The sequence below is a fragment of the Medicago sativa genome, chromosome 7 (assembly GCF_051527215.1).
Source record: "Medicago sativa cultivar Bolivia chromosome 7, Bolivia_mono, whole genome shotgun sequence".
NCBI classification, from domain to species: Eukaryota; Viridiplantae; Streptophyta; class Magnoliopsida; order Fabales; family Fabaceae; genus Medicago; species Medicago sativa.
Window position 1 is genome coordinate 5029685 of NC_140755.1, and position 14023 is coordinate 5043707.

At 32.1% G+C, this 14023-nt stretch overlaps 1 protein-coding gene across 1 annotated transcript; it reads left to right on the forward strand.

Annotated features, from left to right (window-relative positions):
* The first annotated feature begins 3875 nt into the window (after positions 1 to 3875).
* Positions 3876 to 6388, forward strand: LOC146903713 (uncharacterized). The gene is made up of 7 exons (XM_085725257.1): positions 3876 to 3958; positions 4459 to 4727; positions 4812 to 4908; positions 5018 to 5258; positions 5373 to 5525; positions 5631 to 5708; positions 5822 to 6388. Exons 1-7 carry the CDS (start codon positions 3876 to 3878, stop codon positions 5966 to 5968), a joined length of 1068 nt encoding a protein of 355 aa, XP_085581383.1. The 3' UTR covers positions 5969 to 6388.
* Positions 6389 to 14023: the final 7635 nt, after the last annotated feature.

The window sequence follows — 14023 nt, forward strand, 5'->3', positions numbered from 1 at the left end:
TATTTTTATTTTTAATAATTACCATCTGAAAGGTCAGTTCGCAAACGGTTGCAATCTGACGCCGTCATGTACAATCACAATGGCTTCTGTGTATGGAAAAAGGATTACACAACCGCCATGTACAAATCTCACTTCCATAACTTTTTCCTTTTTGATTTTTTTTTTCAATATAAAAAGTATGCCTATCAATTTAGTACCATTTTCTTCACTCAAATCGGACTTGTCGTTTGTCATCATCGGTTAGTAAAAAAATTATAAAAAGCAAGGCAACTATTGTTAACGAAAAAGATGCCATAATCACACTTAAATCTTCTATCAATTTTGTTTTGAAATATCAGCATCACTCCAATTTTTTCTGGGCTGTACTGGTGGGAGGACGAGATCTACTATTGTAGTCAATCAAGCTCCGCCGCACACAAAGAATTTGGCCGGCGGAGAGGCCATTAAAGTAGATCGGGAACCACAACAATGGAGAAAGATGTTCACTTGTCTTCCATTATTAAATCCCACTTCAACTTCATCCCGTCGTCTTCTCTGCCGTCATCATTTTCCATGACTGTTCCGTCGTCTTTCTCCACTGCTCCTCCCTCCTCTCATCACTCTTGTCTTCTCCGGTGTGTTGGTCTTTGGAGCCGCCGTGGTTGTTTAGATGAAGTGTCATAAGAGGGGGAGAAAACGTGTAAAAAAGTAGAGAATAAAAAAAATGTTGAAAGTGTCTCAACCTGTTGAACCGGTTAGTAGGTAAGAAATTGAAAAAGAGGGAAACGTGGCACCATACATTGAGAGAGTGCTTAAAGAGATTGTATGAGCAAGTGTTCCTAGCATTGCTCATTAAACAATGATAAAATAGACTAAACTTCCTTTCTACTAACTACTACCTCCGTCCCTAATTATAGGACCCTTTTGCTAAAATCATGGGAATTAAGAAAGTGGATATTTGTATTAAAGTTGTTTGTAATCACTATTGTTTTTACAATTTTATCCTTAAGAGAGAGAGTTAATTTATGTTTTCCATATGCTATTTATTGCTGATTGAAGAAAAAGATGTATAATAAATAGAGGCATGTATGTAAAGAAATAATTAATGTAGTTGGAAATAGCAAAGGGGTCTTATAAAAAGGGACAAAAAAAATTCTCAAAAGGGTCTTATAATTAGGGACGGAGGTAGTACATCATTTAACATTCTGTTGAGAACACCTGTTCTCCCTCATATTGTCATTGCATCTCCAATCTTCCATATTGCCATTGGTTTCAACTTCTGATTGAGTAAACGCATACTACATAGGCAAATGCTAACAAGAGTTTTAAGACGGAACCAAACATAAAAAATTGCATCGAAAAGTGATGTATTCAATTTCTTTAAGGTGACGTACAAAATCTACGTTGTCTTTTCCCTCAATTCCATTGCCTGCTTGATATGTTGGCAGCAACCGAGGCACTTTAGTTTATGCAAGATGATATGTTCTCTTAACTTTGTTTGGGAGGCCAGCTTTTTATAATGTGAATGTGGTTGATGGTGGCTGGCGGCCGCAGGTGGCCTAGTCGATATGGTGGCCGAAGGTAGCTCCGTGATTTGAGAAGTTAAAAAATATAGGGAGATCATTACAAGCACTGAGTCTTGGTTCATCTCACAAAGATTCTAATTTCAGAATATACTCTTATGTCCAAAGGATTGATGGTTTAATGCAGGATTTTTTAATTCTTGATTTTGTCATACATCGATCCAAACCTGGATCTATAGGAGGTCTCGGTTACAGTGAGAAAGTGCCTCATAATATAACCATTCTCACCCCATGAGCTCCCCGGTATTCAGTGGCCGGGCTTGAAAAAAAAATTAGGGTGAGCCACTAAAATTAACCGTTAAAAAATTGTTTAAAGCCTCGCAAAATAGACCTATAATTGAATTATTTAAATTTTTCGGGTGGGCCACTACATCACTTTGCGAGAATTTGGATCAACCGAAACTTAAAACCGACATAAAATTGTATAAAATATCGCAAAATAGACATATAATTGAATTATTTAAATTTTTTGGGTGAACCACTACACCACTTTACTGGAATTTGAATCAACCGAAACCTAAAACCGACACAAAATTTTATAAAATCTCATAAAATAGACCTATAATCGTTGATTTTTTAATTTTTCCGGGTGGGCCGTGGCCCACCCCAGCCCATGAAGGGCTCCGCCACTGCCGGTATTCATTAATCGGTACCTTTCTCGGCTCCATATCCAACCACCACAACACGGTGGCAAATTCTGTTTCACAAATGTTGATGAAAACACAATGCATCAACCAAAATCTAAATTTGATACATCATTCACTCGAAGTCAAGTCAACAGTTTCACTTTCAACACATGATGATAATCACTTAGTCTTAATCTTCGAAAATTTTATCCTGCTTTACAAATAATTGGAACAATATTATTTATATGCCAACAAAATCTACCGATTGTGATATGACTTATTCTTGCATTAGATGAGTTAAAAACAATGAGAAGTATAGCCTTGGTTTTGTTCTGAAGGCTTTATTGGATCTTATAAAGGAGCTGCGTAATTTTGCAGGAGTTATTGTAGGGAGTTTGTGGAGAGAATTAAGCCTTGCTTTGAAGATAATTTTTGTTGATTTTGTTCTTGATTGTGAAATGCTTTAATAAATGTGTTTTGCTAAAAGAAAGTTTATAACAGTAAGGGAGAGCTTGATGTGCTAATGAAAGATAAATTTGGTTTGGAAATATAAATTAGTATTTCAAATCAATACAAGGATGCTTTGTCTGTTGAATTAGTAAACATTTGCCTGTTGAATTTGCCTATGTCTTGTGTAGAAATTGTGAGTCAAGACTTTGTAATTTCAAATTCTAAGTTGATGTATTGGGAAATATCCAGTGGACAGTGTTTTCAGTTTTACAATAATGGCATTTGGTGAATATGAGAAAACTGGAAAATGTATAGACCCAACCCATTGTGTCTCTAAAATTATTTCTAAAAATCTAATTTTATAATTTTTAAAACAATAATCTTAATCTTAATCTTAATATTAGACCTTTACTTCACACCTTTATAGCAACAAATTACAGGTGTTGGTTTCTAAGCAATGCCACCTATTAATCAGAAGTATTACAGAGTACAAGTTTTATCCTAATTTAGCTTTCGATTTCAAATTTCAAATTAGCTCTAAGACAAAAAAATGGAATCACCAACGTCGCTGGCTTCAAATAGCTTCATTTTAATTGGGCTGGGCTTCAAATAAGGCCCATTTGATTTCGTCGGCCTTTTAACTCACAAACAAAAACAAAATGACAAACAAAATTGGTCAACCGGAACACTGATTACCCACCCAACAGGGAAGCGATTCCCCGATACCAGGTTTTCATCTTCTTCCCACAACCCTTATTTCATGCAAGTTTTTCAAAAGTCTATTTCCCTCTCAATGATGCAGGCTAATAGTAGCACAGGAATCTTATCTAAACAAGGTTTCACAGTAAAACTTTATACCTTATGTCATTATCTAACCCTAATTTCCTCATATTTTAAACCTAAATACACATATCCCCAATTCACAAAAACCAACCCATTTCCTTTCTCAATCAGATTCCACTAATTCAATATTTTTCCACAAAGTTGACTCTAAAATCTACCCATTATCAGAAAATTAGGGCAGCTGTGGAGAGATTCCTTCTGCCTTGATAACAATGTAAGTTTAAATTTTTATTTTGTGTGTAATTTTTTTATGGTTTTTAATAGATGATGTGGTAGACTCGGGGTTCTATAAATTGGGGGAAATATTGAAAGTTTACTCACACCACAATCCCAACATTGTATTCTGAAACTCTCCCTCTTTTTTCTTTCAAAAGCTTTTGTTTTCAAAGTTGAAATGGCCAAGAGTTTTCACTCAATTTCTGAAATTAACACTTCTGAAACATGTTGGAATCTTAAGGCCAGAATCCTTAGGCTGTGGTTGGTCAACGATTTAAACAAAAATGCATTGCCTTTCTCTGTTGAACTGGTTCTTATGGATGCTGAGGTTAAAATTACTTTCAATTTTTTTTGTTTTATTGTTCTTATTTAGCTAATAATGTTACTTATTTTCTGTAAGAAGTTTTATAGTAGTTTTAGTGCTTAATAGTTATCATCACAACAATTTTTTACAACTGTGTATTTAATTAAGTACTGATTTTGTATTGATATTGTAGTTTTAAGTAATAAGTTTAAAGCTTTTACCTTTTATGTGGTTTTATTGTATATTTACTGGCTAACAGTTATTGTCAAAAACAGTTTTTTAGTTTTTAACTTTGATTTTAAGTATGTACTGATTTTATAACTTCGATTTTACATTAAAAAATCAGTACTTAAACTCTGTTTTAAATTTTGTGCTGATTGTCTAATGATACAACTTATATTAACATAAGTTTAAAGCTTTCAACTTTTAAGCACTAATTTTGATGTCCTATTTTCAGGGAGGTCGGATTCACGCCTCCATTAAGAGGACTCTACTTTACAAGTTCCAGAGCCAAATTGCTGAAGGCGGAGTATATGCTTTTTGAGAACTTGACTGTTGCCACTAATAATGGTAGCTACAAAACCACAACACATCCATTGAAGCTTAACTTCCAGATTTCTTCTAAAGTTATGCCTCTGTCTTCTGCCATTGTAACTGGCTCTCCCTTTAAGTTTGTTCCCATATCTGAAATATGTGGAGGCACTTGTGATGATGAAGTCTTAGTTGGTTAGTCTTTCATGAGCCACTTCTTAACTTTATATCATTTTTTTCCTTCTTGAATGCTTGCTTAATATTTATAAATTTCATTAGATGTGGTTGGAATGCTTACTGGAGTTGGCTTAGAACGTGAATACGATCGTCATGGAAAGACTACAAAGCTTAATGTGATTGCTCTCGAAGCAGATGGGTACTTCCTTATTTAATAGTCTATGTTAACATTTCAAAATATATTCTAAGATTCCCTATTAATCTGTAATTTTTGCATGTTAACTGTTGAGAATTTAAGAATGCTTTAGACTTATGTGCATAATATGTTCAAATTCTTCATTCTTAACACAGAATGCTGCTCCTGGAGTTCTTCCAGCCGAGATTTCTGCTTTGGTCAAGTCCACTTACCTGTTTAAGGTTGAATGCAAAGCGGATACAAGTCCTAGGTTTGAACAGTCCTTTCGCGTGCGTAAGATATGCACCGATGGAGTTATCATAAATCAATTTAAGACCAAGTGGGCGAAGGAGGAGGCAATCTTCTATAGGAATGTAAATATTTCTTTTGCTTTTCTATAATCATAAGTATTCATTTCAACTTATTTTTTTAATTAATGTATGAAATGGTATTTAATTAATGTTAGTTTTACAATTTCAATTTGATAGGAGTGGGGTTCTTTGAGTGGATTGGCAGGAGATAGTGATGATTCTCAGGCTGGTGCTTCAGCTCTTGTGCTGTCTCAGGCTGGTTCTTTGAGTGGATTGGCAGGAGATAGTGGTGATTCTCAGGCTGGTGCTTCAGCTCTTGTGCTGTCTGAGGTATAAGTTAATTGTTTACTCTATAATTCAACTATAATGTAATTTAACAACAAAATCCAACCTGTAACTTAATGTCTAATGTTTTTAATCACACATTAATTTAAGGGACTTGAGACTTTGACTGCATCTTCTTCCAAAGGGAAGGAACTTGTGATCGATTCTGCCAGCCTTGCTGTGAGCCAGGTACTTATAAACACTATCAGATGTACCTTACTTATCTCTCATTCTGTCAAACAAACATAACATTCAAAATTAATTAATGGCTGGACTTTAACAAACACAATGTATATTTACAGGATCTGCTGCCCAAGTTTTCATCTGCTGTTGTTGAACTAGATGAGGCTGTTACCAGATTGGGCATTGGTGGTACTTCTGATGTGGTGATTGAAAACAAGGGAGGTAAAAGGGTTTCACCCACACTGCTGAAGCAGATGAAGATCTGAACCTTCCTATCAAACTGTTGAAGCGGAGTATCAAAATTGAGAAGATCTAGCTAGGAAGTTGATGTCTTCTAAGTTTGTGATAATGGCTTGCAGCTCAATCATTATGTTTTTCCTTTTATCGTATCAGTCTTTATTTCAAGTATTGTTTTCTTAATCCGTACCACTCCCACATATGGAGGATCTTTTGTTAGAGTCGAGTGTGGCATCCCACCAAATAGGGAAACATGGATGACTTTTAGTTTATTATTATTATTAAGTATTTCGAATCTTTGTAAGACCCAGTTATATTGGGCATTTTGTTTGTGGTATGATTGATCCATCTAAGTCCCATAAGTTTGTTTTGGGCGTCTATGTTATTGTTGTAATGTTAACTTTGTAGACAATCAAATTTCAAAGCTGCAGTCGGGTTTTTAGAATTAATCCTCATTGTTATTGTGTTTTGTTCAGTTTTGCATTTTAGTTTTCTAACACTTTTCTTTAAAAAAAAAAAAGGTTTTTAACACTTTTTTATTAGTTCTAAATACTTTTTAAATAACATCACTTTATAATAGGATTTGCTAAATACATTAGTTAGGATGTACTTTATATAGCAATATTTAAGAATTGAATCTCAACGATAAGTTTTGTTAAGATTTAATTAGTAACTACAAGAATAACATGCATGATGAGACCTTAACAAGTTGAAAATAGTTGCAAATCTTATATACATATATAACTTATAACTTGAAGTATCCCGTGCGTTGCACGGGCGTTATTACTAGTATAAGACATTCATTCTCTTATCTATAAGAATATATAAAAGAAATACAAGACATTTTTAAGTTGAATTTTTCATTATTCCAATTATACCTTTAAATGAGTTAGTGATTTTGCAAAATATTTGATTTTTATCATGCTAAGAAGGTAAAAAAGTTAAGAAGGTTAAAAAGTTAAGAAACACAAGTTAAGAATGTTAAAAAGAAAATAATCAATAAATACACGCTTTTAAAATTAAAAAAAATACACAATTCTCAAGATTTTTTTTTTCTACTTTTAGTTTCAAGCATTTTTCTTTTTAAAACCAGCAATTTTTTTAATTAAAATCATAACATCATAAAATAAAATCACTTATAAATTACACAAGTTAAGAAACTAAAAAACCAACATAACATTGACACGGTAAAAAGGTCATATAACCAAAACAAACACAGAACACTCACAATTCTCTTGAACTGCATTGTAATTGTAAGAGCAAATATTTATTGTCTGATGGCCAAGTTGCTAAAACAACCCTTCTAATAACATCTAATGATGCTAAATTTTAAAAAGTTGTTGTAGAAACGAAGCACACGAGATAATAAAATAAAACTCAAACCAAAACTTGAACTGCCTTATCATATTCAATGGGCTCTTAATTTATAAAGTTAAAACTCCTTTCATTTTCTTCAATCTTCCGATGTGGGACAATCAGAAAATAGACTAACTATCACAAAATAGAGAAACTAAATTTTTTAACACCTTCACTTCAGCAGCATTTTCTTTCATTGCCATGGTTTCATCTTCTCGTTGGGTTGTCTGTTGTTTTAAACACTATCACCATCAACGACATATGTCACAACTTATTTTCTTTGTCTATGAACCAAAAAATGAAACCAAGACTCATAGAGTTGGGATTCAATGATTTTTGCAACGAATGAGGTGAGACTTGTGATTGGTGGTTGGAATATGATACCCCAAGCATGACTATGCTTAAATAGACTAAGCTTATTTTCAAAATTTAATGCCAAAGTCATAATTTAATTTAATGAAATTGAAATCATATAAAATTATTAATGGAACACTCCTCATGAATTAGTTTAATTGCATGTTTGTCCTCTCCCAACCTAATTTTATCCATACCCCCACCATCAATTTTAAGGTGTCTTAAATCGAACCATGGTTTGGACTTGGAATTAAGCTGAAAAGTTTGCTTTGATTTTACTCCCTTTGATCTTAAGAATTAAACTAGAGAGGGTGTGAATAGAGCTAGTCTTACTTAGACACAATCATAAATAAAATTATTTGAGCACACACACCACAATGAAAAAAATTAAAAAATAAAATAAATCAGTCACATCAATCAACATCATTAAACCATTTTCTTTTTAAAAAATTAACATTTTTGTGAGTATGCTCAAATCTTTTTGATTTGGGTTTGTTTTCAAGTAAGAATTTCTCGTGTGAATAACAAGCTTGTATTGAAGTTATATGCTCATTTTTGTTGCTATTGTCTAAAGTTTGTTACTTGTAGGCTAAACCATGGCCAAGAGTAGCATTCATGTCCTTATAATGTTCAATTGTATGTATGTACCTCTTTTCTTTTGTTATTCTTTTGGGTTTATTTATTCTGTGCAAGTGTGACAGAACTATGCCTTGGAATCTATCTAATTTAAATACCTCAATTCCGAGTCTGAGGAACATTTTAGAATTCTTTAAGTTGCATGAAAATATTGGATATTCATATATGTTATATGTTATTTGTTTCTTCATAATACAAAATCCTCGTCATTTTGGGGGAACTAAACGATTGTATTGGATGAGGGTTGTTTACATGAATTTTTCAAATTTAATTTATATACTCAAAATTTAAAATATACTAACTATAAACATTAATTTATCATTCTCTAAAAAATTACTCTTCAAAAAAATGTTAAAGATTTCTCTATTTTTCTGTTATTTCCAACACTTGAAAGCTCTCAGTGAATGTGTGTCTAAGGCACTTCGTAGGATAATACAACCATAAAATAGATATACTAATATTGGTGTGACTTGTGATTGGTGGGCTAAAACTCTAGCATACAACTTATTTTGTCTAGAATTGGATGTGATAGGTAAAGTAACTTATAATTTAGCAAAATTATTTTTATAATATATGGCGTATAATTTGGGACGTAAGGAATATTATAGAAACTTGTGTAATTTCCATGATCTCATAGAACTTTGAACCTTTCGCACAAGCATACACCACCTCCATAATATCAGGCCTAAATGACTTTACAAAAGTTTCGACATCAATTTGCATCTGTTATGTTTTTTTGGTAAGAAAATGAGATAAAATAAGAACTTGTTAGAGCATTTTTCAACTACAGAAGAATAAAAACTTTGACGAAGTAAAAGATAGCAAACAGGGAAGCTGAAAATGTTATGAGTCGGCCAAATCTACAGTATTCAACTTGAATTGATGTTGTGAAATGAAAAGTTAAAGACCTAACGCACAGTTAAGTGCATGAAAATGAATAATGATTCACTTCATGATATTCCATCCAGTAGTAGGATACATAGAATATTTGCTTTGGAAGAATGAAGTAATTTAGAATGATAATAAGGTTTGGTAAAAAATTGATCTTGTATGAATTTTTTTGAATGTTCAGCTAACACACTAATTTGACCGGATTTCGTTAAAAGGAAAACCTCGACACAATCTTCACATTTGCAGTTAAATGCAAGTAATGCGATGATTGGTATTCAGTAAGTAACTGTGAATAGAGCAGATGAAGTTCTTCGTGACCATTTGCAGCATCCTTTATTTTTTCTCGCCAGACAAAACAATACAGGAGATAACACAAACCTCTAAGCTGCACTACTAATCACCAAGTTTCACCAATGCACTTACTCATAAGTTTAATTCATCTGCACTACTAATTTCAATTGTGACATAATCTGAAAATGACTGGAATTTAGGTAAACAGTGCCTTGGAGATAACACAAACCTCTAAGCTGCTCCAGCAGATTGTAATAATCCTTTAAACTATCTTTTTCTTCAATAACAATTAATTGATTCCCTCTCTTCTTCAAAACCTTTTGTTTGGATACAAAATTATGAAGAAAAAGTTTGAAAACTAATCTTAGGGAAATATAGAGTTTGGCTAAGGTGGATGTACAAAATCATGTGCTAAGTAATATAAATAACTACTGAATACCAACTTTAAATTTGTATGAGTTTAAGTGTGTGTGGGTTGTGCCACATTGCCACTTCTCTTAAGGGTCCTCAACATTTTGTCCATTGTTGCTCCAGTCACTTCTCTCATATATCAAAGTGTCCTCAAATTATAATTTACAAGGCATTGAACAAACATTTATGGTTATGTTTCTTTAATCTATATGATGATACCACCTAGAATGAACACAACATATTCCATGGCGTTATAATATTATTGATCTATTTGATAGATGATACGATTTCATTTACATTGTTGGGTACGGTAACACAAGCCTAATCTGTTAGTAACATATTGTCTTGTTCCTTTTTCTAAAAGTTGCAGTGCATATGATTCATTTATACCAATATTTATATGTAATATTTCATTATTTTTCTATAATAATAACATGTTAGTTTCTAATTCAAGTTTTTAAGTCAGTTTTGATTAGTATTAATCTATGTTTGTTTAGGTTAACACATGTTTAGGATTTTGTTACAAGTTAGTTAGAAAAACTAACTTGGTTGGTTATGTTTGTTTAGATAGCTTACTAAGCAAGCAATATGAATAAGCCTCTTATATAAGGCATGTAGTAATCATTCTTCACTACTAATGAAACTCAATAGATTACAACAATAATCTTCTCCTTCTTCTCTCAATTCTCTCAATTTCTCAAACCCTAATTTCATAACAAAATCATTGCTTGCATTAGAAGCAAGCATAGCTACGCTATCAAATCGGTATCCAGAGCTTCTAGTTCTGATTCAAGGAAGCAACAAACTTCAATCACGCAAGTAATCAAGGTGTAGAAACGCTGGGAGTGAAGCCATGAATGGAAACAACACTTTCAATACCCATTTTCAACTCTTGAAAGTGGAAACTGGGAAAGATGGAGTGCAATGATGAAGAACTTGTTTGGGGCACAATATTTGTTGGAAATTGTGCAAAACAGTTATGATGAGGTGGGTGGAAATGCTACTGAGGTGCAGAGGTGTGCATACAAAGAATTAAAGAAGAAGGACTGCAACACACTTTTCTTCATTCAACAAAGTGTAGATTCAGGAAATTTTGAAAGAATCTCAAAATCCACAAAGTCTACAGAGGCTTGGGATATTCTTGAAATGAATCATGAAGGTGATGCTAAGCTAAAGCAGATAAAGCTTAAGTCTTTAAGAAGAAAGTTTGAATTGATGCACATGCAAGATGAGAAAAAGATTGTCGATTACATCTCCAAATTGATTAATGTTGTGAATCAAATGAAGGGTTGTTGGGAAACAATTTCTGATCAGCGAATTGTTGAAAAGATTATGAGAACTTTATCTTCAAGGTTTGATTTTATTGTGATGGCAGGGGGTAAAACCCTATTAACCCATAATTAAACTAGAGGTAAAAGATTGGTAATTAATTTTGCATGTTTTTTTTTTTACAAAGAATTATTTTTATATGAATTTACTTAAAGTGAAGATAAATATTTTTTGGGATTAAAAATTGATTTTTTTTTTTAGAAGAACTATAAAAAATTTGAAATATTTATAAGGACTAAAAATATATTTAACCCTATAAATTACAATGAGTTAACATACTAAAAAAGGCAGATAGCAAAAACAAACAAACTTATGACTTGAAAATGTTATGAGTTGGCTGTTGGCCAAATCTACAGTATTCAACTTGCATTGATGTTGTGAAATGAAAAGCTAAAGACCTAACGCACAATTAAGTGCACGAAAATGAATAATGTGTCACTTCATGATATTCCATTCAATAGTAGGATACATGGAAGATTTGTTTTGGAAAGAAGCAGTAATAAGAATGGTAATAAGGTTACTTAAAAATTGATCTTGCACAAGATTTTTTTAATGTTCAGATAACACACTAATTTGACTGGATTTCATTGAAAAAATAAAAAAAATAAAAAACTCGACACAATCCTCAAGAAGAAGGCTGCTCACTATTTTACCCCACGAAGTGTTGATGATGTATTTTCCCCAAGAAGGCTGCTCACTATTTTACCCCACGAAGATTGATTACTTTTTACCCTAAGGAGAAAATAAGTAGATTTAGTGAATAAGTTCAAACTTATCATATGAATTATTGTAATGTAATTTATGAATTATTAATAACTTATCATATGAATTATTGTAATGTAATTTATGAATTATTAATAAAATGAGAGATTATTTATGCCTCAATTTTGTTCCTTTGTTTTATATTTGTTTTATTTACCTTTATTTATATTTGTATTGTATTTACCTTTATTTATATTTATATTAATTTAAAGAATAATATCGAATCAATAATTTAGAATAAAATTAAGAAAATAATTTAGATTAATGTAAACAAAATAATTTCAAAATAAAGTTAATAAAATAATTTTGAATAAAGTTAATAAAATTAAGAAAATAACATAATTTGAATAAAGTTAATATAAACAAAATAATTTTGAATAAGTTAATAAAAATAATTTGAAAAAGTATCCTTGCGCCACTTAACTTGCGCCTCGTGACTTAACTTACGCAGTAACTTACACTTGCGCAAGTTAACTAACGCATGGGCATTTTCGGCATGGCTGCAGGGTGCGAGCAAAAGTTGGTGGATGGAGAGCAAAATTCTACTCACAAATCTTGAACTACATTGTAAGAGCAACTGCCGGCCCATGTTGCGATGACAACCCTTCAAATAATAGCACCTAATAATGCTAAATTTTAAAAAGTTGTTGCCGCAACAATAAAATAAAACTTAAACCAAAACATGAACTCCCTTGTCAAATTCAATGGGCTCTTAATTTATAAAGTTAAAATTCCTTCCATTTTCTTCAAACTTTCGATGTGGGACAATCAGAAAATAGACTAACTACATTTTTAACACCTTCACTTCAGCAGCATTTTCTTTTACTCTCTAACAGCTCTCACACATATTGTCAATTGTCATTGCATTTCCAATCTTTCATTGCCATGTGGTTTCATCTTCTCGCTGTGGAATTGTCCAACAAAGAACAAAAATAATTCTTTCTACTTTTAAGGTAAACCATGATGAACATGCTCATTTTTGTTGCTATTGTCTAAAGTTCGTTACTTGTAGGCTAAACCATGGCCAAGAGTAGCTTTCATGTCCTTTATGTTCAATTGTATGTACCTCTTTTCTATAAATCTAATAGCTAAATGTTCTTTTTATACTTTTGGGTTTATTTATTTTGTGTGAGTGTGACAAAACTATGCCTTGGAATTGGGATCTATCTAATTTAAATACCACAATTCCGAGTTTGAGGAACATTTTAGAATTCTTTAAGTTCCATGAAAATATTGGATATTCATATATGTTATATGTTTATTTGAATAAAAAAAATATAGAGATACAAGAGATTAGTTAGTATTTATCAATTTGTTTTTGTTTTGTTATGTTTTTATTCATAAGACGTCGATTCCTGTCTTTTGGCCTGAGTGCACTTGTTGTCTAGATTAAAAAAATAGTCTTTTGTACACCAAAAAACGTATCAAACCAAAAATTGTTCTGCCTTATGTTGTGTTGTTTCTGTTATGTGATGTTTTGTCTAATACTACTATTTAGCAGATCAAATGCACGACTTTGTGTGCGAGTTTGGAGGAGAGGAGTTTGGAAATAAAATAAAATAAAGGAGCAAGTAGAAGAAATGGATGACATTGAGAGGGAAAGACTTGTAGGGGTTTCTTTTTCTTCATAATACAAAATCCTCCTCATTTTGGGAACTAAAAAAATTGTATTGGATGAGAGTTTTAGAGGATTTACATGAATTCTTTAAATTTAATTTATGTACTCAAAATTTAAAATACATTAACTATAAACATTAATTTATCATTCTCTAAAAAATTACTCTTTCAAAAAATGTGAAAGATTTTTCTATTTTCCCCTTATTTCCAACTCTCCAAAGCTAGGCTTTCATAGTTTTGGTTTGTATATTTATAATGATACCGTGAGTGCTTTAGGCGCCCCTTCAAACTCCCAAACAAGCCTTATTGAATGTGTGTCTAAGGCACTTTGTAGGATAATACAACCATAAAAGAGATATACTAATATTGGTGTGACTGGTGGGCTAAAACTCTAGCATACAACTTATTTTTTCCAGAATTGGATGTGATATGTAAAA